General features: G+C 33.7%; 1 protein-coding gene across 5 annotated transcripts in view; it reads left to right on the forward strand.

The window, feature by feature from the left end:
- LRP1B (LDL receptor related protein 1B) overlaps positions 1–25,543 on the forward strand; it is a 1,884,722-nt gene that overhangs the window by 1,829,978 nt on the left and 29,201 nt on the right. For 3 of the 5 annotated variants that reach the window (XM_084998912.1, XM_084998914.1, XM_084998913.1), the window contains 3 exons: positions 7,203–7,377; positions 11,439–11,543; positions 12,424–12,537. In XM_084998912.1, the coding sequence (XP_084855038.1) occupies positions 7,203–7,377; positions 11,439–11,543; positions 12,424–12,537 (394 nt within the window). The remainder of the gene's footprint in view (positions 1–7,202; positions 7,378–11,438; positions 11,544–12,423; positions 12,538–25,543) is intronic. The other 2 variants (XM_021076285.2, XM_084998915.1) reach the window with 1 other exon arrangement.

Here is a 25,543-nt window from a genome sequence, read left to right on the forward strand (position 1 = left end):
TTGAAATAGCAGTCTATTGAAAATTTAAATACTGGTACTTTTAAAATCCCACCCCACATGTCTCACTCAAATCAAAGTTTTATTAACTGAATTTTACATTTTCCTTTTATCTGGATACTCAGAGATGGCACTGTTCACTCAGAATAGATTTTATTATTTTAAATTTGCAGTTTACTCTGTGAAAATGCTTGGGATATATTTCTATTTTTAGTAATAAATTAGAAAGTGCTAATTTTCTTAGACATGCTTTCCTGATGAAAATTTATCAACTCTAATCAAAGTTTTGCACACATTTTCCCCTAGTGAATATTTAATTGGCATACCTGGATTCAATGTTTGCCTACTTTATTAAACTCAGCTCTAAAACTGGAAGATAAATTTAGGACTATGCAATAAGTTTAATTATGGAAATATCTTAGGCTGGGTAAAACAGTTGAGGAATGTAAAAAAGAATATATTCTAGTATTTCTTTAATTTGTTTTTTTCTTAATATAATCCTTTAAGACAACAATCATAAAATTCTAAGCAAATTTATATAAGCTGCTTTATATCTTTGCCTCCTAAACCATGATAGATGAAAAATTGACTTCAGAGAAGGAAAGGCCACAATCACTCTTGTTAACATTTATAAGAATCTTAAAACTTTTCCAGAAAACCTTCTAAATGTTTTCATTGTAAATTAGATATTAGTAAGTGATGACACTCAGGAATATCTTACTTTGTGGTTTCTTGGCTGTTAGTTTGGTTTCTTATTTGTCTGGAGGGACTTAGAGCTGATCCTGCCTGATATTGAATATATCACATGGATGGTTAGGCATTCCTTCAACTTAGTGTCTAGCACTATAAACCAATTTTCAGTGTCTAGAGAGGCAGATATCCAACTTGGGTTGGGATGGGAGGCTGAGAGTGGCATGTGAAATGTGAACTTTTGGATGAGAAGTAGGAGTCCAGATTGCATTCCTGGGTTCTGATTTTATAGGTTGTGGTAGCATCAGGTAAGCTCTCCTAGGCCTGCTGTTCTTGCTACTGCAAAATCCATTAACATTGTGATTGGTGGTTAGACCCTCAGGTATCTATGTAGATGAAGGCCCATTCAGTTTTAGATACACTTAAGAAAAAGAGAATTTACACTTAAGAAAAACAAGAATTTATTCTCTAGAGTTAGGCTTATTTGGGTTTGAATTTCAGTCCTCTCACTTTTTCTTGTGTTGTTGTTGGCAAGTTGCTTACACTCTCTGTGCCTCAGTGTAATCAGCTATAACATGAGAATAATACCAGGTAATGCTGAGGCTAAAACAAACACATGTGCCTGGCATGGAGAAGACAGTGAAGAACAAGTATTTATCATCATCATATTATCGTTTCCATCATTTTTTGCTCAGAACAGACTCTAGGTGGCCTTTTTGATTTCAAGGCATTGTTGAGGATGATGGGTGAGGAAGAAGTCATGATATAATCTAGGGCATGTTTACACAATTAAACAGTAGAGGTGGAGTATGAATTGCACTGAAACTGGAACTCAGTTATAGAATGCCCAGAGGATATGTGTTGTAGATTTACCTAGTATTTATGAAAGTAATCCTATGCTACTTTTAATTTACTGGAGTGTGTGTGTGTGTATGTATATGTGTGTGGTCCCAAATTATCAACTGCTTAGTTAAATTGTGGATCTTAAAGCCAATTCAGATAACATTTTTTAAAAGCCAGGTCAAAATTCAGTGAAGCAGAACAACTGATGTACATACATGTGATTGTGTAACTTAGTCTCCCCTATATAACTGTTCCGTATTATCAATTAAAGACTCTCTAGGTTCCCCATTATTCTTACTGAGTATCCTCAGCTCCTGTTTAAGTGACATACTTTGGATGGTTTTCATCTCTTTACATAAATGTCACACTTTACTAACCATTACAATGTGAATGGTCCAGTAGAAAATATGAGTTAATAGCTAAATGGCCTTGCAATTACTTTTCAATATAAAGAAATATTTGAGAAAGAAGTTAAACATAGCTGGAGATTTTGCAGGCATCTGGCTCTCCATGAATATTCATAAACCTGTGTATATACCCATATAAGCACATATTTTATGCAGACTATTAAGATAGTGTAAAAATATTAAAGGAAGAAGTATCTCCTTATATTTCTGATTGCTTAAAAATGAAAGAGAAGGTGTAAGAGAAAGAGACAGAGTGCAATAATGATCTTCCTTGGAAATTACTCCATTTCTGTTGCAGAAAATAGCCATTCACTTATTCTCCAGTTACTATCTTACCTAATTACCATATGAATACTCTGTAATTATATATCTATCATTGTCCTGTAGATTACATGATTGTGTTTGGTGCTACTATGCAATTCTTAGTGTAATTACCCCACAGAGGTTATAACAATTTTTATATTGTGAATGTAAAGTATTATTATATAATTTCATGATAATCTCTACTTTCTTAGCACAGATTAATTACATTTCATTATTGCTCCTTCTTATCATATGCAGAACATCTCAATTGTTATGCCATTCAGGTCAGTAAAATGCTCCAAACATATGAGCTGGAATGTTCCATAAGAAGAAAGATTTTGTTGGTGGTAATATGTTTAGGCTCTTGCCATAGTGGACAATATTCAGATCAGTTTTAGTTGCTTTTTTCTTCTTGTTTTAACTTTTCATTTGGGTCATCAGTTCTCTAAGAGCTGTTATCTGTCTCGTATTTCTAGATTCTTCTCACAACTCTCAGTATATAATTAGGCACATTTATGTCAGCAAATAATCAATTGCAATCTACCATTTCCATTTTATCATGGTTAAATTGCTTATGTTGTTCAAAATTATATCAACTGTATTGTCCCACCTGCTTTCCTTTTCATAAATTCCTGACTGTTCCTGTTTTACACTTACTGGCGAATCTGGCTAGACTCTTTTCTCTTTAATCTTTAATCTTTAATCCCTACCCAATTTCATACTCTCTAACAAAATGTCTTCTGTCACCTATATTTTCTTCTACCTTTCTTCTTTTAGTCTACCCCAATGTTTTACTTTCAATTCCAATAATTATTAAGTTAAATTTGTAGAAAAGGAAGATGGTTGTTTGCATTGGTGAAAGTATGTGTATGCATGTCTGGGTGTGAGAGAGTGAGAAAGAAACAGAAAAACGGGAAGAGTCAGAGAGAGACAGAGAGACACAGAGAGATGAGAAACAGAAAGTAAAAATAAAAGGTGGTGCCTTTGTGGCAAACATTGGTGTGAACTAACCACCAACATTCTTAACTCTTTCATTCTTTGGGAGGAGTTAAGTTTTTTATTTAGATTTGTCTACTGCTTCATGATCACTAACATTTCACTTAGTCAAAGCTAAAACATGGAAAAAAGCACAAAGCTGTGAAACTTCTGCAAAGGTAAGTCACACAAATAATTGATAGCCACAATGATAAATGAGTCATTCATAAAAATATCAATAATTTTACTTAAGAAAATGCACATCTATCTCATGGGAAGATTAAAATGGTTTTTAAAGCATTTTTGATGCTTAAAGTGTTAAGCTACATGGGATAACTATTTTCAGTGCTCTTGGATAAGAAAACTGTTGTTTCAATGATGGCTAAACCTCTCCATTTCTAAGCTTATTAGGAAAGAGTCCTTAGAACCAAAGTGGGCAATAGCATACCTGAGGACCCCTTTCATATCATATTCTTCTTCATACTTTGCTAAATTTCTGCTGGATTGGGAGGTACTAAAAAAGTATACATGTTAATAAATAAATAATTGAAGAGATAAATTTAAATATGAGTATGTGGTAATTATTTGAGAGCATATATAGAGAAGACACAAATAAAAATACATACAGCATATATTTACACAAGTTTTGCATAAATGGTTGTAATTCAAAGTGGATTTTAGCTGAGAAGAGACTGAGAGAAATTAGGTAGCATTCCTATGACTTATTTTACATTGCTGTCATGATATTAAGACAATTACAGTGAACATGAACTTTAATTGGAGTCATCTAATTTAGAAACTAAAAGCACTATCAGATGTTTTAAACTTTTTCCTGAATTTGCATATAGTATGTGGCATGATTAAACTTGAAATAACAGAGACCACTTAAGGAATTATTTTGATTTCCAATTTACAAATATCCAGTGCTTATGTGTTAGTTTAAATATCTGATACTAAAGTTCCTTATTAAGTAAGACCTACTTTCTCCTGTGTTTAGGAGTCTTAGATTTGGAAGAGTTAATAGGGAAGACTTTGAGAAAAAGTGAGAAGAAAGAATGGAAGGGAAGAAGGAAGGAAGAAGGGAAGGAAAGGGCAAAGGGAGGGAGGAAGGAAGGAAAAGGAATGAGGGACTATACATTCAAAGAGTTGAACCCTGAAATCCTAATAATGATGCAGAAAAAAATCCAGCCAAACATATAATTGAGCAACTCCTACATGCTTCACATTTTAAGCCTAGTAATGGGAGATAGTAAGAAAAATTTCACAGGTAGGCATTGGGAAGCCACTCTGGCAGGGCTGGAGTATAGTGAGCAAATCTGTCCCTAAATTTCAATTTAGCGTAGAGTGCTATATGTAAACTAGAAAAAATTAATGTCTTCCATTTTAATGTCTGTGGAGAAAGGGTTCTGAGCCTAAAATAATTTCTGCCATTTTTAGAGGGAAAGCATGGCATAGCTTAACAGCATGCAGTTTAGAATTATTTATTAAACTCTAAATTCTAATACCTGTTGATTTCATAATTTTATCTTCAGCAAACATTTCTTTTATATTCTTTGGAATCCATTTATATACCAAAATTATTTATGATTAGTAAACTGTATATTTTAACTTTGACCTTTGGCATTTGCTACAGTGTGGGTAGAGCAGTCATCACCCCTCAGAAGGTTAACCCAATTTTCTCTAGTTTCTTAGGCCTCCTCAGTGATGTGATTATAAAAACAAAGTTTTCAAAATTTAAGTTAAAATTATATTTTAATTAGGGCTTACAGATTTAGTGAAGAAATAAGCTGTTTTAGTCAAATCAAATCCATTTACAAATATTGGACAATGTTGTCCCTTTGCTAATTAGTAAAATTGTTTTCATTTTTCTTACATTCCCTAGTTCTGAAATTCTAATTCCTCACCCAATCCCATGAGGATCACCTGGGCCAAATATCTGATCTATAAATTGGAATCTAGCAGTGGCAACAGGGAAAGACAGTGGAATTTGTCTTTGCAACTAAGTCACCTGCATGATTCTGATGAGTTATCCACTGTAGAAAAGCCTCGTAATATGAAGATCTTGGAGAGATACATCAGTCAAACTTCTGTGGCCCATCAGACACATGAACCAGGACCAAAGGATGAAATTTATAGCAGTTAGAGACAATATTCAAAGAGCTCTCTGTTAATAAATGGTACCTAGCAACCTAAGGAAAATTGTCTTTTAAATATTTCTGCATTGAATAGGAGGTAGTACTAGATGATTATATAGGTTACTGCTAATATAGTCTTCATAAATACAAATAGAATATGTGTCATGTACACCTATCTACAAAGCCTAGATAGGGCTCATAATCGGCAGATACTAACACTGACTTCATTTTTAGATCATTTCTCTCACCTTTTGAGAATGCTCTTTTCTTAAATATAGCCAAAAGCCTTATTAATGAACTTTAGCATTGAATCTCAATGAGAGCACTTGGCATAATGCAACAACAAGCATACAAATGCTTGAAATAAATCTCCATAAATATGAAGCAAGCCTGTCAATATATTTAATTTCTGTCTGATTTAATGGTAAATATACAAACATGAAAATTATAAATTATGTTTTAATTCTTCTCATCCACCATCCTTGTCTTATAGCAGGTTAAAGTTTATAAATTGTGATTTTTATCTAAACTAATCTCATTTATCATTGCTTCACAATTAGATAGCTGAAAGGAAACTATAGTTCCAAACAGAAAGTCTGGGATCAGTTTAATCATTCTTCTGCTTAAGAGTATTTGTATTATAGGTTTCAGTATTTTGAATGTGGTAAATCTGACTATACAACATACATATAGACTTGTTTAATTTTCAAAAGACTGAGGCAGAATATATAATTACAAAGCCAACATGGTTATTATATTAAATGGTCTTTGTTTTATCATGTTTAAGAGGTGTAGAAATATTCGAGGAACTCTTCCTTTGTAGTTGACGAAATTGTAATGCTCGGTAAGAAACATCTTCCAGGAGTTCCCGTTGTGGCACAGCAGAAAGGAATCCGCCTAGGAACCATGAGATTGTGGGTTCAAACCCTGGCCTAACGCAGTGGGTCAAGGATCTGGCATTGTCATGAGCTGTGGTGTAGGTCGCAGACACAGCTCAGATCCTGCATTTCTGTAGCTGTGGTGTAGGCCAGTGGCTACAGCTCCAATTAGACCCCTACCCTGGGAACCTCCATATGCTGCAGGTGCAGCCCTAAAAAGCCAAAAAAAAAAAAAAAAGGAAAGAAAGAAAGAAACATCTTCCAAAGTAAAGGGCTCAGACCAAGGGTTTTTCCCTCTGACCGATAGGGAGGATAGGTTCTCACCAAGGAAGAGGCAATAACCTAGACTTCTGTTGTCCCTTCCCACCCATGATGGATCAGTTAGTCCTTTAGTGTACTTTTTATTGGAGTTCCATGAGAGGCACACTTCCTGTCTGCCTACCTGCCTAGGTGTTTCAAAATATTGGGCCTGTTCTGGCTTGTGTAGAGGAAGGCCTCTTTCCACCAAATGAAGACCTAGTGAATAGGTAGGATTCCACTACTTACCACACACTACCCTGTTCTCTGGATGAAAAGAGATGTGAGGGGGGACAAAGATAAATGATATCTAAAGAAATCATGAGTGTTTCTTTCATTTCAGAATAATAGTAATATTGCTCATTAGAAGGAAAGCTAAAGAACCTTGTGAATTTAAACTTTAAAACTCAGAGCCAAAAGAGTTTGTCAGTTAGTATTATATCAATATAGCCTCTCTTTTCTTATCCAGATGAAATTATGTCTAACTCAGGCAAAAAGAAGAATCAATAGCATTATTATAGAATTTCTAGTTACATGTAATTACAAACTGCTTTTGAAAATTAATCTACCTATTCATTGGCCATTTAAAAATACTGAGTAAAATGGGGACATTTATTGTGACTCAAGAAAAATATCTTGTAATCTAATTTCATCTGTCTATTGTGCATTCTTTCTAGATGTGTGTCATCACTACTGTGTGAATTCTGAATCTTGTTCCATTGGGGATGATGGAAGTGTGGAATGTATCTGTCCAACACGCTACGAAGGACCAAAGTGTGAGGTTGACAAATGTGTGAGGTGTCATGGGGGCCATTGCATAATAAATAAAGACAGTGAAGATATATCTTGCAAGTAAGTGGGTAGCTTGTTTAATTTATAAAAGTGTATAAACCCAAAAGGATATAGTAGTCCAGCAATAGACAGTGAAAACAAAGTAAATTATTTTTATTCTAAAATTCAATATGGCAATGATTTTGCTCTCTCTCTCTCTTTTTTTCTTTTTTGGCTAGAGATAGAGGTCAATTCATTTTGATTAAACCAAACCTTAGTCAGAAACTACTCTGTGCACCTGGAAAACATGAACATTTATTACATAATGATATGGTCAGATCATTCCCTATATAGAGTATTCCTAATAGTAAGCAGGTAAAAAGTCAAGTGAAACATACCTTCAAAAAGTTCTATGTAATATTTCTAAATTAGGATAGCTCAGACTTTTAGTTGTCTCACCGTTAATTATCAACAATGAGTGTTTGCCTTTCTGTAGTTACAAAACAATCCTTTGGGGGAGGAGCAAAAGCCCTGTCTAAGGGAAATAAAATGTAATCTTTTTATCAGACTTTGAACATTATGGTCCGAAATAAGTAGAAAAAGTAATAGTTCCCAGGAAGCAACTACAACAAAGATGTCCAAGTTAGATTTTTATTACATTGCCTTTTGTTCTTTGGCTTTAAGAGAAAGTGAATTGAAAACAGACCTTCACAGCTAAAGAGTAATGCCATTCAGTGTCTGTTACGAAACAAATTTATGCCACTGAGATTAGAGATCAACTCTCACTCTGAACTTCTTTTAACAACCTTTTAAAAGAGGGCTTATAAAGGACTAGACTCTATCACTTGCCTTAAGAGTATAATAAAAGGGAACATGTGATAGAAAAGGATTCCTTAAAGTGTTCATGCCATAGCTTCCACAAGACAGCTCTGTGAGGATGCCAGCCCTGAGTTATGTTGCTCTGACAAACAAGACCCAATAAAATTTTATTACGACAGCATCAACATTTTTTCTTTTTTATTTACTCTCATTTTAGAGTTACTCTTAGTATGATTTGTGTTATTATAAATGACATTTACTCAAACCCTCAAATTGGGTAATTTGAAAGTACATTATTTTTTAAGTAAAGTAATTGAAAATATGACTAGTTATAATGTGCGCCTTTGAAAGTACATAAAAGCAAAATGTATTTTTATATAAACTACCCAGATCATGTTTGCTCATTAAGCTCATCAGTTCTTGGTGATGAAACTTTAGCGTGACAGAACTTTATTTTAATTAGTGGGCATACATTTTTCTTTATATCCAGTGTACCATTTCAGGAGTGCCCTGTAGACTCTTCTGTACAACCCCATTCTAATCACCCAGGGAACTATGGGCCATCATATAAGAAAGGCTGCGAGGCATAGTTTCCAACCCAGTTAATCTTGGAGAAGCTTATGCAGAGACCCACACCCTGTTTCTACAACACAAAGCAGTTCCATGTAAAGAAGGAAGGGCTAGACTCAGAGCTGTCAGTAATGCCTACTCTACAGAGAAAATTGACTTCACCAACCTAGAACCAATAGAACCTCATAACCTGAGTAGCCTTTTGAGATCCATTATTGTATTTCTTCACTCTTAAAAGATCTTCTAGGAAACTATATGAAGGAATGGATAAACAATAGTTGCTAGCAGTAAGTAGATAGTAGAAGTTTAAAAATAGGAGTATTTGATTTATGAGTTAGGCTATAGTATCATATGAACATGGTAATACAAACAGGACTCTTTAGGCATTTGGAGACTTATTAGATAAGTTTGTTTTCACTTTTATGGTACTTTTCATTTTAGCATTAAATACCATTTGCAGTGATGTTGAGATTTCTATTTCATGGGTAAATAATTGATACTAAAACCAAATCATAACTAAGTTAATTTTTTTTTAATTAAACAGGAAAATTCAAGCTGTCACGTATACTTGTGATTCCAAATAGTCATGTATTTCTAATGCACAGCCTGTGAGCTGTCAGCTAGTAGAGGATAGATACTCTGTCAGGTATAATGATTATAATCTTTTAAACAGAGTTAATTGTATATTTTTCTTGCTTCCTCAGTTAATACTGAGAAAAAAAGTCTTGATCATAATTTTGAGTAGCCTAGATGATACTACTGTGATGTCAATTTTTAAGAATTCTTTGTGTGTACTGGACAACTGCTAATTACAAAGTGTGTATGTGTGTCTGTAACATTTCTAAGAAATGAAATTATGATGAAAACCTATATTAAAATATGAGTTGTACTCTTTGATGTATTACAATGATTTGGATAACTTGTATTTCACATTTGAATTATCCATAAAGTTCTGTTTTATGTTTAGGATTCAAACAAAAACTTTAGAAGGAGAAGAAGACAACATATTTTATAATTCATGGAAGTAGAAGTTTAAAATAAATCAATAGTTAGAATATTTTTCTCTTAAAAATGATATTTGGTATATAGTTATGTTTTTGTGGAAAATTCTTTAATGTATAATGAGCTAATTTTTCTCTTTGATGTTATCCCTTTGATTGAACATGAAACTATAACGTTCTGCTCTTTGATTTTCAAGGAGGCTGAGCATGGAGAATAAGGAAAAGTCTCCCAGATCCATTTAACATATCAGACACCTATTCCATTAAACTTGTACTTGATTCACTTTGCATCCATATTTGGATACCTTTATTGATTATAAAGGATGTGAAATTCTTTGTTAAATCTTGGAAACTTTAAATCATGGCCTTCTTCCCCATGTTTGATCCACATTTACATATTTCCATTTCATATCTAGTACATAGCTGACACACTGCTTCTGATCATCTTGAAAGAAATGTAATTGTAAAGTCCAGGATCTTCAAAAACATCTTCAAATTAAATGCGTGGGAAAACATAAGCAGTTCAGTGCATTTTCAACAGCCCTGCTACCCACATGAAGTCCAATAAACATGCAGAGAATAAATGAACTTTGGGATTGCCAACCAATTATTTCAAATATCTAACTTATCATTGGGAATTATCCTTTGATGGATGTACTGTGATAGGTTTCCATCATGAAGAGGATCAGAGTGATCGGTCAATGATACTGTAGCCTGATTTGTTTATCAAGGTTATGTCCAGATTAATTGTGATACTGTTGATTACTTCATAGCACTTAGTACTAATATGATCTCATAATCAGAGTATTAGTATGATCTGTTGTATTCTGACTTGAGCCAAGGCTTGTATGATTCTGTTACCATACTTCTCATAGAAGAGGTTCCCTCTATAATTTAGAATGTCAGTGCACTTTTCTCTGTTCACCCAACAATTTTCAGTGTCCAATCTATGACATTGAAATATAGCATGGCAAGTAAGAAATCTCTGTATTTTTCCTTTTATTGTTATGTTTGTTTCTCCCATGTAGCAATAGCTATAGTGTTTATTTTTACCCAGGCAGGTAATGTACTATAAATTAGAATCATTTCTGGATGTGTTCCAAAAAAGCATACCTTACTACTTTGTTGCCATGTTGCATATTTTTCCTATAACATTTCTGTATATTTTTGAAATGAACTGTTGCATTTTTTCTGTTAGAATAAAAAAAAGTTTGATGTTAATTACAGTACATTATCAGAGAGAAACAGTGGAATAAAAGTGACTACAGAATAATCCTATACTTTCTTTAAAAATGTGAAGTCTAAAACTCGTAACAGTTCTTTGGATCAGACTTTCCACTTTAGAAGGAATAGTTGAAGCATTTGCTTCCTGAGTATTTGATAATGTGGTTTATAAATAACAGAAATGTCACCCAACTCTAGTTATATGAAGAGGGAATAAGATACTGATGGTTATGTCTCCCTGAAGTGTAAGTGATAGACACTAGAGTATATTTTTTCACACCTACATCTAGCTATATTAAATTTTTATATTAAATGGGTTGAAAATTTAAAAATTACTGAAAGAAAAATTTTATCTGTCATCATTCTGTTAAAAAAGATCATTGCCTGCAGCAAGTCTGTCTTTCTGAAAACCTACTTTTAGCCAGCCAATCTTCTATGATGAATATTCTCATCCATAGAAAATTTGTGTCAGCTTTCAACAATAATCATGCCAGTAACAATGAGATTTTTTTTTCTTTGTTGCTGCAGCTGCACTAATGGAAAGATTGCCTCTAGCTGCCAGCTATGTGATGGCTACTGTTACAATGGTGGTACATGTCGGCTGGACCCAGAGACAAATGTACCTGTGTGTTTGTGAGTATTTTATAACATCATGGACATTTTATGATATAGCTTTAGATATCCATGGAATCCCTGCTCTCTTGTCCTCCTTTGTTGGGGTAACACATTTTAAATGAATGCTTCATGGACATCTCTGATCAAGGGTCATTCCTCATTGGCTAATGTACCACAGAATCTCCTCCTTCATCAATTGCTAGTGATTTCAAAAGGAAGGGCTCATCCACTTCTTAGCATCATACCCATTTCAAACATTAAGAGATCTTTGAACTTGAAAATGCTGGTAAAAATGTTTTAATCTAATTGACCTTATTTAGATAAGTGAAACACAGACATAATCATATTTATCAATACTTTGGTACTTAGGACCATTCTTTTAAAAGTATGTAAGTTATATTTTCAAAAATGTAATGCTATTTGATTTTATTATGTAAACCTATACATAATAAAAGTAGACAAAGCCAAAGTAGACAAAGGCTTAAGCCTCTGACTACTTTAAAATACATTATCTCAAATTTGTGTTTCTAAATTATTGGAAAGTGCTGGAGACTCTCTGCTCCTGAGAAAATCTGGAATTTAATATTTTCCCTTCTCAAATACCATTTGTCTAGAATGGACAACTAGAAATAAGACCATTCAGCTAGTGTGGTCTCTATTTTGAGTTTACTTGTGTCACTGCTTGACCAGAAAGATGATGCCCACATATGATCCAGGTCTGCATTCTGTTCCCCGTTTTTTTCAGAGTAGCCATAATGAGAGTATAAGAGAAAGAAGTGAGCATACCTAAGAACAGTTTTATTCATATGTTACTATCTCTGTATAAAATAAATTTGAAACATATCTGGAAAAAAAAGTCAGATGCTTTATTTAGCTGTATTTTACTGAAATTCTGCAGATGCTCTGTGGGGTTTAAAAGTCAGCGCTGTGACCAGAAAGAGAACCCTTGTGATCACTACTGTCAGAATGAGGGGATTTGCACTTTAACTGCGTTTAATGAGCCGAGATGCAAGTAGGTTTAACCTTCCACTTACTGCTAAGCTTTGTGTGACATCATTTCAGGCCACAGTTCATTGGTTTAAATCATGAACATCCACATGCATTTCACAGTGTATACTTAATCTCGGGGCTCATCTGTGTCATACACACTTAACCTTTGCTTTGCTCGCCGACAAGTATATGTGCCACAATCAGCTAGAATGTCTGAAATGTAATGGAGGGAATGAAAAACTTGTGGACCTGTCTTATAAAAATACATTTGCTAGAATAGTGGCTTTTAATGAGGGAAGGACAGAAGCAGGTGTTCTTAGACTCTATTAATGTAATGGATACTACATTTGGAATAGTGGCTTTTATTTAGTAACTGATTTTCATTGCAAGTACCGATGAAATACATTATTTTTTTCCCTAAGATTTTACTGGGAAATGTCTTACCTTAATCAGTAAGACACTGCTACAGAAGAAATAGGTACGTGCTAAAATATTCCAGAAACTTAATTTCTTAGTAATTCAAATCATTCTTGATTCGGTTTGTTCACAATAAATTCATTTCCTCTGAGAAATTTCAGGGACCACCTTTGAGATAACTTTCAACATTTGTAACAATGGAAGTTATTTTTGCATTTTGCATTTGAGCTTTAGAGATGGATCATATCTGACATCCTCCTTAATATCCCATGTCATAAACAGAGGCTTTGATTGGCATCTGATAATACCCTATGGTGATGTCTCAGAGTCCTTAGTAATGTTTTTAAAGAAATTTGTATGAAAATTCAGGTGTTTTATTACCAAAACTCTACAATCTTATTCATAAGGATCTATTTCATTCTTTACACAATAATTGGAAAAATACAGGAAGTGATAAAAATAATCACATAGGAAAAATTAATATTCTTTATTTCTGGAATATATTTAAATGTATTAACAAATCTTCCTACAGAAGATACATCCAGAAATACTCCTTTAAATATTAGTCTATGAAATATACGTAAAATGTCCTGTTAAGAAATTGATTCACTTCTTAGTTCATACACAGGTTTACTGACTTGTGCAACTAAAGGCAGAAAGCAGACCCTTCTTTAGTCTTACCTCTGCCTGCCTCCACCCTAAATTCCTCCAGTCATTTGGCAAACATTTACAAGACCCTGAAAGTATGCTAAATCCTAGACAAGTAAAGATGAATGAAATTTAACCCCCTACCTCAAGGAGTTCACTAATTAGTGGGTTTAGAGAGTCATAAGCAACTAATTACCCTATAAGAATGTAGGTGTGAACAACAGAGAAAAAAAGAGAGGGCAGTGGAGTTTTAACAGGGTAAGCAATTTGTTTACAATGGGAAATAGAAATACATGGAAAACTTTACAGAAAAAGTAACCTTGTGTTGTTCACATAATTCAGGTAGTTCAGTGAAGTCAGGAAGAACATTCGGAAAGGAAATTACAGCATAAGCAAAGACATGGATTTGAGGAGTTCCTGTCGTGGCGCAGTGGTTAACGAATCCGACTAGGAACCATGAGGTTGTGGGTTCGGTCCCTGCCCTTGCTCAGTGGGTTAACGATCCGGCGTTGCCGTGAGCTGTGGTGAGGGTTGCAGACGTGGCTCGGATCCCGCGTTGCTGTGGCTCTGGCGTAGGCTGGTGGCTGCATCTCCGATTCGACCCCTAGCCTGGGAACCTCCATATGCCGCAGGAGCGGCCCAAGAAATAGCCAAAAAAAAAAAAAAAAAAAAAAAAAAAGACATGGATTTGAGACTTAGTAGCCTATCTGGGAAACTATGAGTGGTTTAATATAGCTAGAATGAAGGGTGGCTATAGATTTGGGGAGGGGGTAAGGCAGTAAAACTGGATAGACAAATTAGAACCCAATTTATGCCAAAGTTAGGGGAATCCATAGGATCCTGAAAATAATGTGTAGCCAAAGTGGTTTGAGGCAGAACTGAAGGAGTTTGCTTTTGAAGGTGACTTGGCATGTGTACATGAGCCCTGCAGATCAACTGTAGGGACCCCACACCAAAAGGTCTAGCAATACTTCAGGTGAAAAATGCTTGGGGCTTGAACTTGAGTAGTGCAGCTAAAGGAAAGAATAGCAAGAGCAAAGATTCATGGATATTTCAGTGTTAGTAAATCGAGGCTGATCCCTGGCCAAATATTGATCTAGGTGCATATGTTACCTCATCTTTAGGACACTGATAATGCTTGCACTGGGGCCCGGTCTTTATGCATATATCCTATCCCTCTCTCACAATTTCCAGGCAAAGTATGCCTGACATTTCAGCACCACCCTCTCTATACATGTCTCAGGAACATGACTTGTCTAGAGAATGCCCTTGTGCTGCCAGAATAAATATTTCTTGTGGGCCTAAGAGCCCACAGTAATATTCTCTTCCCCTTTTTACTCTTACTGAGTATCATCAGAAGATATTTTAAGATATAATCAGCCTATCTGATAAACTCATCCAGAAAAAGGTTTTAATTGGAGAGCTTCAGGGAAAACACTTTCATTTTGTATATCTCTATCTGCCCTGGGATTAATAGAAACTTTGCTTGTGCTTTGGTTTTCTGTGCCATAAAATGTTTTCTGATGGTAGGAATAATGCTTACTGAACTCTTCAAATCCCATAATCCATGAAAGAAGCATAGAAGAGATACTTATATTCTGTTATTTGTTCATTAATTTACTCATCAAATATGTATTGATAACCTATAATGAGTGAAACCCTGTGTATATTTGAAAGGATAACTAGTAACAGCTAAAACCAACCATTGTGTTAAGCACTTTAGACTTTTAGTTATAAAGTTATAATATTATGTAATAATAATAATAATAATAATCTAATTGCTACTCCCATTTCATAGATGATAACACTGAAGTCACATACTAGGAAGTATGAGGTCACATACTGGATTCCTGAGACTGAAATCATGGCTGTTTGATTCTAAAGTCCATGCCCTGGTTATAAGTCTTATTCTGTACTGTTTTCTTTGTGCTAACTCCAATAAGGTTTTTACTTTTGAAGAACTTAAAATTCATTTGGGGTAGTTGAATGGATTTTAAAAAGTTAAAATACCATTTGACCATTGCTATAAGAGAAATATGACCAGTTTTGTGGGAAGACAACTGAATAGAAATAAATTAATAATTACTAGTGGGAGAGAGAGTCTTTACTGATAAAGTGATATTTTAACAGTACTTTGGAAAAAAAGTGTAGTAATTTTAGAGTGGGAAATGTCTGAAAATGTTTCCTGGAAGTGAAATAGCACAGTAAGAAACAAGGTCTGAAAGTAAAAGATGAAGGTATTTGAGAATAGAACACAGGCTATGTGGTATAATGAGGGGAAAGAAGACTAAAGAGATGTTGGAGCTAGTTTGTGAGGTACATTTTATGCATGACAGTGGGTTTATAGAAAGAAGATTAGAAGACTAAGAATGGAATTCTAGGCGATACCAGTGTTTGAAACTATTATTGAAGAATCAATAAAATGAGAAGAAAGAGTCAAGTTGGAGAAGACTCATTAAAGTGTAGGTTCCTTGAAGTCAAAGGAATAGAGGGTGTCCAAGATATCAACTCCAGACAGTTCGAGGAGGATAAGAATTATAAATGGTTTATTGGATTTTGCAATTAGGTGGCCATCATGAGGGATGTTTTGAAAATGCTATATAGCAGAAACCAGACAATAGATGGGTAAGTGAAAAAGTAGAGAAGAATGTAGAGAAGAATGTAGGTTCCTTTCTGAATATTTAGAGAAGAATGTAGATTCCTTTCTGAATATTTAGCTGTGGATTATATGAAGGAAAAATAATGGTAACTTCAAGGGAGAGTGAGATCAAGGGGAAATATTTTTATAACAAGATGTTAATTATTCAAGAGGATTGCTCTTTCACCAATGATTAAGGGCCTATTGTTAAGAAACTATGAAGGGGAGTTCCCGTCATGGCTCATGAAGGGGAGTTCCCTTCGTGGCTCAGTGATTAAAGAATCCTACTAGGAATCATGAGGTTGCAGGTTCCATCCCTGGCCTCACTCAGTGGGTTAAGGATCCAGCGTGCCTTGAGCTGTGGGATAGGCCGCAGATGCGGCTCAGATTTTGCATTGCTATGGCTCCAGTGTAGGCCGGCAGCTACAGCTCCGATTATACCACTAGCCTGGGAACTTCCATATGCCACGGGTGCAGCCCTAGAAAAAACAAAAAAGACAAAAAAAAAAAAAAAAAAAGAAAGAAACTATGAAGGATAGTTGGTACAGACACAGATACTATACTCATGTTTCTTAGAGTTGAAATTTTTAGAATATGGAAAATTTCCTAGTTTTACTTAGGGTATTTATAATTCATTTGGTACTAAAATGTAAATAAATAGAAATAAATTTAGTATGAAGTGTCTGTGATCACATGCAATACAAAAATTGCTCAGCTAAGAGAATATTAAGCCCTCAGGATATCTTTCTAGCAGTTGATTCTCCTCATAAGACAAAATGTTTAGAAACAGATTTTAGCTTCAGATTTCAACTGGTAGTGGTCATGTATCTTTAATGAAAAGCTAGAATGTACTATTTCATCTAAAAGCCTTTACAGGAAATGAAAATTGCTTTAAGAGATAAGATATAGTACTCTTTAGTTTTGTTGGTACTACATTTTTCTTTTTTTCATAGAGTGAAAAACTATTTGAATTGCGTAGAACTGACACATATTTGGAAAGTCTATAAAGTATTCAGATCTATGAAGTTGACAGGATTTTTTCTACAAAGAAATTTTATTACCTTATCTTTCAATTTAAAGAATAGATTTGTTCTTTGAAAGCCTTCACTTTGGTCTCTTGATGGCCATTTTCACTTATTACTAGGTGTAGAGGAAAAGAAAATTCCAAAGAAAAGGCTAGAAAGTATGAAAATCTAGGGATTTTTAATATGTATTTGGAGAGAGTTTTAACATTTATTGAAGTAAATTAAATAATGTTATACCCCATTTATTAATAAAAATTGTTACTTTGACAATGTTTGTATTTTTAAACAATTTTTATCGTGAGATATAGAAAGTATGAATTCTGTGAACTCAGTACCAAGTTAACTGTGTCTCCCTACATCTAAAATTTCTCCCTAGGATCAGGCGTTCATTTATACTGAATTTAATTTTTTTTTGAAGCATACACCTACCTGCACAGCATAATCTCCCAACAATAGGCACAGCACACTTCACCCTCCAACAGTAAAGGAATGTTTGTAGCTATAGTATTTCTCCTCCTATTACTGACATAGGCACATACCCAGCCTCAACAGATAACCTTGGGCCCATCCCACATCTAGATGTTTTTGCTTGAATAGCTCACAGGACCCAGATGTCTCTCCTACCTTTTCCAACTTTCCCTTTATTGTCCCTCTAGTCTCACCTCACTGTTATCTCTTTGTATATGGCCTGTGACAAATGGATAATATTAATTGACTTGGATTTAACTGAAGCTTTTCAAGAAGGAAAAATCAAATATGCAAAGTTCTCCAGAGGAGGGAAAACAACCAATAGGATGCATAACACACTTATATATATGGGTGGGAGGAAAGAGAGATTTATTATACAAATTGACTCATTCAGTTATGTAGGCCCAGGAATCCCAGTATCTGCTGTCTACATGCTGGAACACCAGGAAAGCTGGTGTTGTAATTCAGTCCAAATATGAAGGCCTGAGAACCCTGAGAATTGATGGACTATGTCCCAGTTCAAGTCTAAAGGCCTCAAAACCAGGAGTATTGATGTGTAAGGGGAGGAGAGGATGGATGTCCCAGCACAAGCAGAGAGAGCACCTTTGCCCTTCTTCTGCCTCTTTGTGCTTTTCAGACTCTCAGCTGATTGCAGGGTATCCATCTTCTCTGATGAAAGTGCTCTTTCCCTCTCAGTCTAATTCAAATACTTATCTCTTCCAAGACACCCTCATAGCCACACCCAGAAATAATGTTTTACCAGCTTTGGCCATTTCTTAGCCCACTCGAGATGACACATAAAATTAACTTCCACACACATATGATAGAGCTAAATGTATGTCTGTGTGGGTGTAAATATTGCTTTTTGTCAGTGTTATGACATGAATTGTGTCCCTTCCAAATTCATATGTTGAAGCTCTATTTCCAAATACCTCAGAATGGGATGGTATTTGGAGATAGGACATTCAAAGAGATAATTAAGTTTAAATGGGAGTCATTAGTGGGAGCCTTAATCCAGTATGACTGGCACCCTTATATGAAGAGATTTGGATACAGCATACATTGTGGGGAAGAACACGTGAGGATACAGGAGGAAGATAGTCATTTACAAGCAGAAGAGAGAGGCTCAGAAGAAACCAAGCTTGCTGACACTTTGATCTCAGACAGACCTCTATTATTTTAGTTTCTGTTAATTCAGTCTCTTCATGCAAATATACATGAGCAGTTATGACACATGAAAATGAAATAATGTAATAGATACTTTTTTTCATATTTATTTACTTGGCAGTACATTATGAGCATCATCCCATGTCAATCGACATAACTAGATCTTTTAATGGTTACCCAGGGTTCTACTATTTTGATATTTCCTACTTTATTTAATCCACCAGGTATCATTCAATAATTAGGTTGTATTTTTTGGTTTTGTGTTTTGTTTTTTTTTAAATTATTTCTTCCTAGGATAAAAACTTCTGTCTGTAAATACCTGTGTGCTTATCTCATTAGTTTTCTAGGATCAACACATAGAAGAGGAAATATTCACTCTAAAAAATAAACACTTTATTAATCCATCTGGCTATGACTTGGGGCAAGTTACATTGTCTTTTTGTGTCACATTTTTCTTGCCCGTAAAGTGATGAGCTTAGACTAATTGTTCACTAATATACTATAAAACTATAAGTTACAATGTATTTAATTAAGTTCAATTTGAATTTTAGAAATTGGTTTAAAATTCGGTCACATTCACAATCCTAGATACCAGTTCTCTCAAAATTCCTCTAAAATATCTATGAAGACATTGAGGAGACAAAGATTCCCATTACCAGAAAAATTAAAAATAACAAAACATTTATTATTAACACTATGGCATAACTGAACAGCCAAAATACTTCTTGGGTTATAATTAAATATTAGTATTTATTTTTTCTCTATGATTTTATGATTTATTTTTCTGATACTTCAAAATAATATACCAGAGTATCTGGGTATATAAGTAGCTTATTTATGCCTAACTTCAAGAGAAGTAATAGTCCTTTCCATCTGTTTCTTTCTATCAATCCCTAGTCTAGCAATTCCGTAGTCTATAAGCACTAAAATCACAAATATCTGTCCCTTGGTTTCTTCATACTTTGCCCATTTAGATAACAAAAGTATTGGCAATCTTTTCTTCCCATATTAATTCATCAGCAAATTTTTACTGAACACCTGCTGTATGCTAGACAGCAACCTATGCACTAAAGCCTGTATCAGTGAGCAAAACAGACAAAAATATTTGGCTTGTGATGCTTAAAAATTAATGATTACTTTTATTGGTGGAATATAAGAAATACTACTAAAAATAATTTTCTATTTAATTCACAATATTTTTAAAAAACAGAAGACAAAAACATAAATTTAAAATTATTTTTTATCATCTGCAAAGGGAGAACCAAAAATATCTCACTCTGATACTACATTGCTTTTGAAATCATATCAATTCAGGCACACACTGTTTTGAACATAGTAGTGTGGCAAAATTTCAAGACATTTCTTATAATATATGTTATTGTTTCTTGTCCATAGCAGGACCAATTCTCTATGTGGTCAAAAACAATATAGTACTGTTAGTTTTTATGTTTTACTGCTTCGTTTCAAGTAGAAGTTAAAAATAACTTGCTATGAGCATTTTCCTCCAGTCTGTTCTATTTTTTGTTTGTTTGATTGGTTGATTGGTTGGTTGGATTCATTTAGGTGTCTGTTTTTTGTTTCTCTTTTTTGTTTTTTTTTTTGGAAAAACAGTTTTCCATGAAATTATCTACTTTCTCTGATCATCCACATGTGTATGTGTTTATTTTTCATTTTGCTTTATGATAGTCCATATTTTATTGCAAGAATTGACTACTCATCTGTGTGTGGCCTTTGGACATTGAGCACATTTATATGGTAATGCTGCCTGTTCTATTCCATGGCCTCTCTAAATGTACATGTCTGTTTCTCTCTGGCAGACCATAAATTCCTTCAAGAGGTTGTATCTGATTTATCTATTTTGCTTTAGCAGCTAGCATGCATTCTGCGTGTAAAATGTGCCCAACTAATCTTGCCAAAAAATACTGTCTTGGTGCCTGTATTGTAAAGTGAGATCTGACAGCCTATGATATGAGCATATTTCTATCATCATTGTAATACAGCATCTTACTTCATTAATACATTTTTAAAAACTGCAAAAGTCTGAAAAAATATAAAAGTGATTAATTTTATCATGATTTTTGGTTCTCTTTCTCATCTTTATAATATCTTCTAAAACTACCACTGGATATTTTCTGAGTGTTCTGGAACTAAGATTAAATATCTCTCAACAGAAGGAAATAAATAGGCTTAGTTTGTCATCTTTTTAGGAAAACCTAATTTTATTCATTTTTGTTTTCTTTACTTTGTTATTTTTACTATGGCATTCTCTCTCTCAAAAAAAAAAAAAAAAAGTAAAGAAAGAAATCAAAAGAGGAATAAGAGGAAAATAAGTTATAGCCCCTGCCTTTGAGGGCCTCTGATCTATTGGAAGAGAGGTATGAGGCAAGAAGAAATATGGCAGGGGCTTGGGGCTTTGAGTGGTGCAAGATAAACAGTGCTTCTGGAAAAGTACTGGACAATGTTCTACATTGAACTAATTCTGAGGAACATCATATGCTTAACTAGGAATTTGAAATTCATTACATAAGCAATAGGGGAACACTGATAACATTGGACATACAAAGCATCACAATCATGTGAGTGTTTTAAAAAGGGATTAACATATACACAAAACTGTATATAAAATAGATAACCAACAAGTACCTGCTATATAGTACAAGGAAAACTCAATATTTTGTAATAACCTATAATGGAAAAGAATTTGAAAAAGATGTATATTTATATATATATTCCTGTATATATGAATTTATATAGGAATCAAACATATATGTGAATCAAACATATATACAAATCACTGCTGTACATCTGAAATTAACATATTATAAATCAATTATACTTCAATAAAAAAATAAAAATACATTTTTTTTTAAGTCTTGATGGCATGGTGCTCTGCTGGAACAAGAAGACATTGGTTTGAAAAAACAGATTTTATTTAAAATTGAAATAGAAAGGAAAACGCATTTTTTAATTTAAAAAAAATGGCTTTTTAAAGTGATATGTTGGTAAACAGGGTACAAAAAAGAACCAAAAGATAGAAGACCTTCTATCTTGAGATTGCAGTTGGTTTAGTTTTTATGCTCTTTGCCTCATTTATCATCTTAATATGGAATTACAAATAGGACCTGTCTTCCTAAAATTGTTTTGAAGATGAAGAAGTGTAATACCTGTTTAAAAATTGTGAATCAACTATACTTTATTAAAAAATTAATTAAGATCCATTTAAAAAAACCATGGTATTGTTTTCAACATGGTAAACACTTTTTTAAAAAAAAGAGTATTAAAGCTATTGTAGGAATTCCATGGTGGCTTAGTGGTTAAGGATTCAGCATTGTCATTACTGTGGCATGGATTTGATCCCTGTCCTGGGACAGGTACTGCTAAAACTAAAAACAATAACAAATCTATTTTAATAGACCATATATAAAATGATAAAAACTTGGCATAATTTGGGCTTCTGGGAGTTTAGAGGTGAAAATTAAGATGTGGAGTTTTTTTTAAGTACTTTTTATTAAAAATAAGCAAAATATGACATTAATAAAATTGGAAAATCAATGATATTGATATTAATAGTGACGGAAGAGGACACTGCATAAAGCCCAGCTCAGGTCCTGTGAGGGATAATAGAGAAAGAAAGGGTAGTGGGTCCAAACTCAATACCTCAGAAAAACACAGAGGAACTAGCTTTCTAACCATTTCCCAAGCAAATTTTAAAAATGTACAAGGATGCAAAATGAATATACAAGTACCAAAGGGACATTCATTAAGAGAATGATCTGAAAATTAGGCATTATGTCATTTTTTTTTTTTTTTGGTTTTGTGATTGTTCCATCTAATTATTTTCTTAAAGGTTGGGCATTATTTTCTAAGTCCTTAGGGTGAGAAACACATAAGGAAATGTAAAGGTACTCAAGAAGCCTCTGTTGGAGTTTTGAGGAAGAAGATAATGAGTTCTGTTTCTGTAACAAATTTTAAAAAGGTAGGAATTATTCTTCTATAGTACAACAGCTAATTAAAGCCTTGGTTTTTCAAAATGCTGGCTTTGATAGGAGACAACTTACTCTTCACTAGCACTGCTGTCAGGCTCCTCCATGTGGACCAGTAACCTTGTGGCTCCATAGAGAATATTTGAGAAGAGCCCAAGGAAGTTGTTATGAGTGATTTCAAACAGATCACAACTTTTCAGTAGGGATATTGAGCAATTCAACTTTAGCAGCCTGTGTTGTCCACATTTTAAGAGTCAGGTCATTGAATGTCCCGTATTTGTTTTCTGCTCCTTGGCACATTTTCAAAGCACAAAATGTGAAATGTTCATGTCTTTTGGAGCAGTAAAGGCCAAGAAACTGTCACATCAATATCTGTCCTTTATATCCCAGGTAACAAGTTTTAGCTTATTCTAACTTTGACCATGCTAGGAATGTCATGGGGGAAAAATGGAATACAGATATTCCATTTTGTATAAAATTTAAAGTCCAGTTTTCCCTTTGAGAGTGTTAGTGGCACAGCCTAACAAAGAACCATGATTACATGGTTATATTTTGGGCAGCTATTGTTATGATGTTTTGATGTAGTCACATTATTTTCCTTTGACTTGGGAACATGTCCTTGGCCTTTGATACAATCTGTAAATCAGAATAACCAAAGAAATTAAATATAATATAACTACATAGTGTTTTCATTTGTTTACATATTGTTACCTCTGTAACAATTGAAATTATTTTCCTTTCTATTAGACTGTGTTTCCCAGAATTTACCGCTATGAAAAAGCTACAAATTTCAGATGCTGTTTTGTTTGTTTGTTTTTTGGATTTTTTAAAATTTTTTGAAGTATAGTTGATTTACAATGTTGTGTTAGTTTCAGTGACAATACACATGTGTACAACAAAGTGACTATACACATGTGTACAACGAAGTGACTATACACATGTGTACAACAAAGTGACTATACGCATGTGTACAACAAAGTGACTATACGCATGTGTACAACAAAGTGACTATACGCATGTGTACAACAAAGTGACTATACACGTGTACAACAAAGTGACTATATAGACGTACCTTCTTTTTCAGATTCTTTTCCATTATAAATTATTATGAGATATTGAGTATAGTTTCCTGTGCTATACAGTATGTCTTTGTTCATTATCTATTTTGTATATTGTGGTATATATCGATTAAACCCAAATTCCTAATTTATCCCTTACCCCCCTTTCCCATTTGGTAACCATAAGTTTGTTTCCTCTGTCTGTGGGTCTATTTCTGTTTTGTAAAGTTTTGTTATTTTCTACTAGTGATATCATATGATATTTGTTTTGTCTGGCTTACTTCACTTAGTGTGATGTTCTCTAGGTTCATTAATGTTACTACAGAAGATGTTATTTCATTCTTTTTATGGTTGAGTAATATCCCAGTGTGTGTGTGTATAGACAGATAGATTCATTCTTTGTCTATTTTTCTGTCAATGGACAGTTAGTTTGCTTTCATGTCTTGGCTCTTGTAAATAGTGCTGCTATAAACATTAGGTGTTTCTAACAATGAAGGTTTCTTTCCTGCTCATGTTCCATCCCAGAATAAGTTAGAAAATTAGATCAATATACATTCAACCTAGTATTTAATTCCAAACTAACTTTATACAATTCTAAGAAAAAGACCAAATGGATATGGCTTAATCAACAACAGTGTTTAAGAGTAATAAATAAATAAATGAAAAATTCTTTATATTATCAGTTACAGAAATATTTTCTTCTTTTTCGTACTAGAATTGTAGCAGAATTGTATTTTAAAGGAGTATGACAACTTAAGCCCAATATTTATTCTACTGGGCTTACAAACAAAAATTATAATTATGTTGATGTTGGCATGCCTATACATTAAATTTAATATCATAGTATTATTTACCATTTGAGTTAACTTAGAGGATGTATAAAATTATATACATAGTGTCATTTAATCTCTCAGGAAACTTGAGTTTTTTCTACCTTTAAAATGATAAACTTGCCTTGCAAAAAAAGGAAAAAAAAAAAAGAATGGAAGGAAGGAACAAAGGAAAGAAAAAAGGAAGAAGAAAAAATTTTTGAGGTAGTAAAAGGAAAACATACAATAGAAAGGTAAAATATAAAATAAAAAAGGAAGTGGATTTAAGGGGCAAACAATGGTTGAAGCATAAAGGACTAGATCTTTGAGAAATGTTGACAAAAGCAAAGGTATTGCTCTCCTCTGTATTATAAACTAAAAAACTGAAGTGGGTGAATTTCTAGAAGATATGTCTTTCCTGAGGAGAGGAGACTAGCTTACAACATAGTTCTGTCTAATTCCAAAACTCACACAAGCCTTTGTGTCACACCATTCGAGCACTGTAGTTTTAGTCAATTATTTACATGAATGGATTAGATTAAATTACATTAATTATATATTTTTAGTTCACTTTTTATAAAAAAAATGGTTTCCATGTCAATTTACTCATCAGGTAAGCACCTTTAGAATTTTTGTCATGGAAAGAAAGTAAATATTTTCTAGTTGATTCCACCCTGGGATAGGGATGGAAGTGTCGCACAATTTACAACACTGAATAAGTTAAAAATTTACATGCCTGGGTTTCTCATGGTCAACTAATTTTATAAAAGGAAGAATTAATGAATAGCTTAATGAAGGAATGAAAGAAGGAAGGG

The sequence above is a fragment of the Sus scrofa genome, chromosome 15 (assembly GCF_054392235.1).
Source record: "Sus scrofa isolate SSC_HxYL_T2T_F1_AM1 chromosome 15, Sscrofa_HxYL_maternal_Yorkshire_Landrace_v2.0, whole genome shotgun sequence".
NCBI lineage: Eukaryota > Metazoa > Chordata > Mammalia > Artiodactyla > Suidae > Sus > Sus scrofa.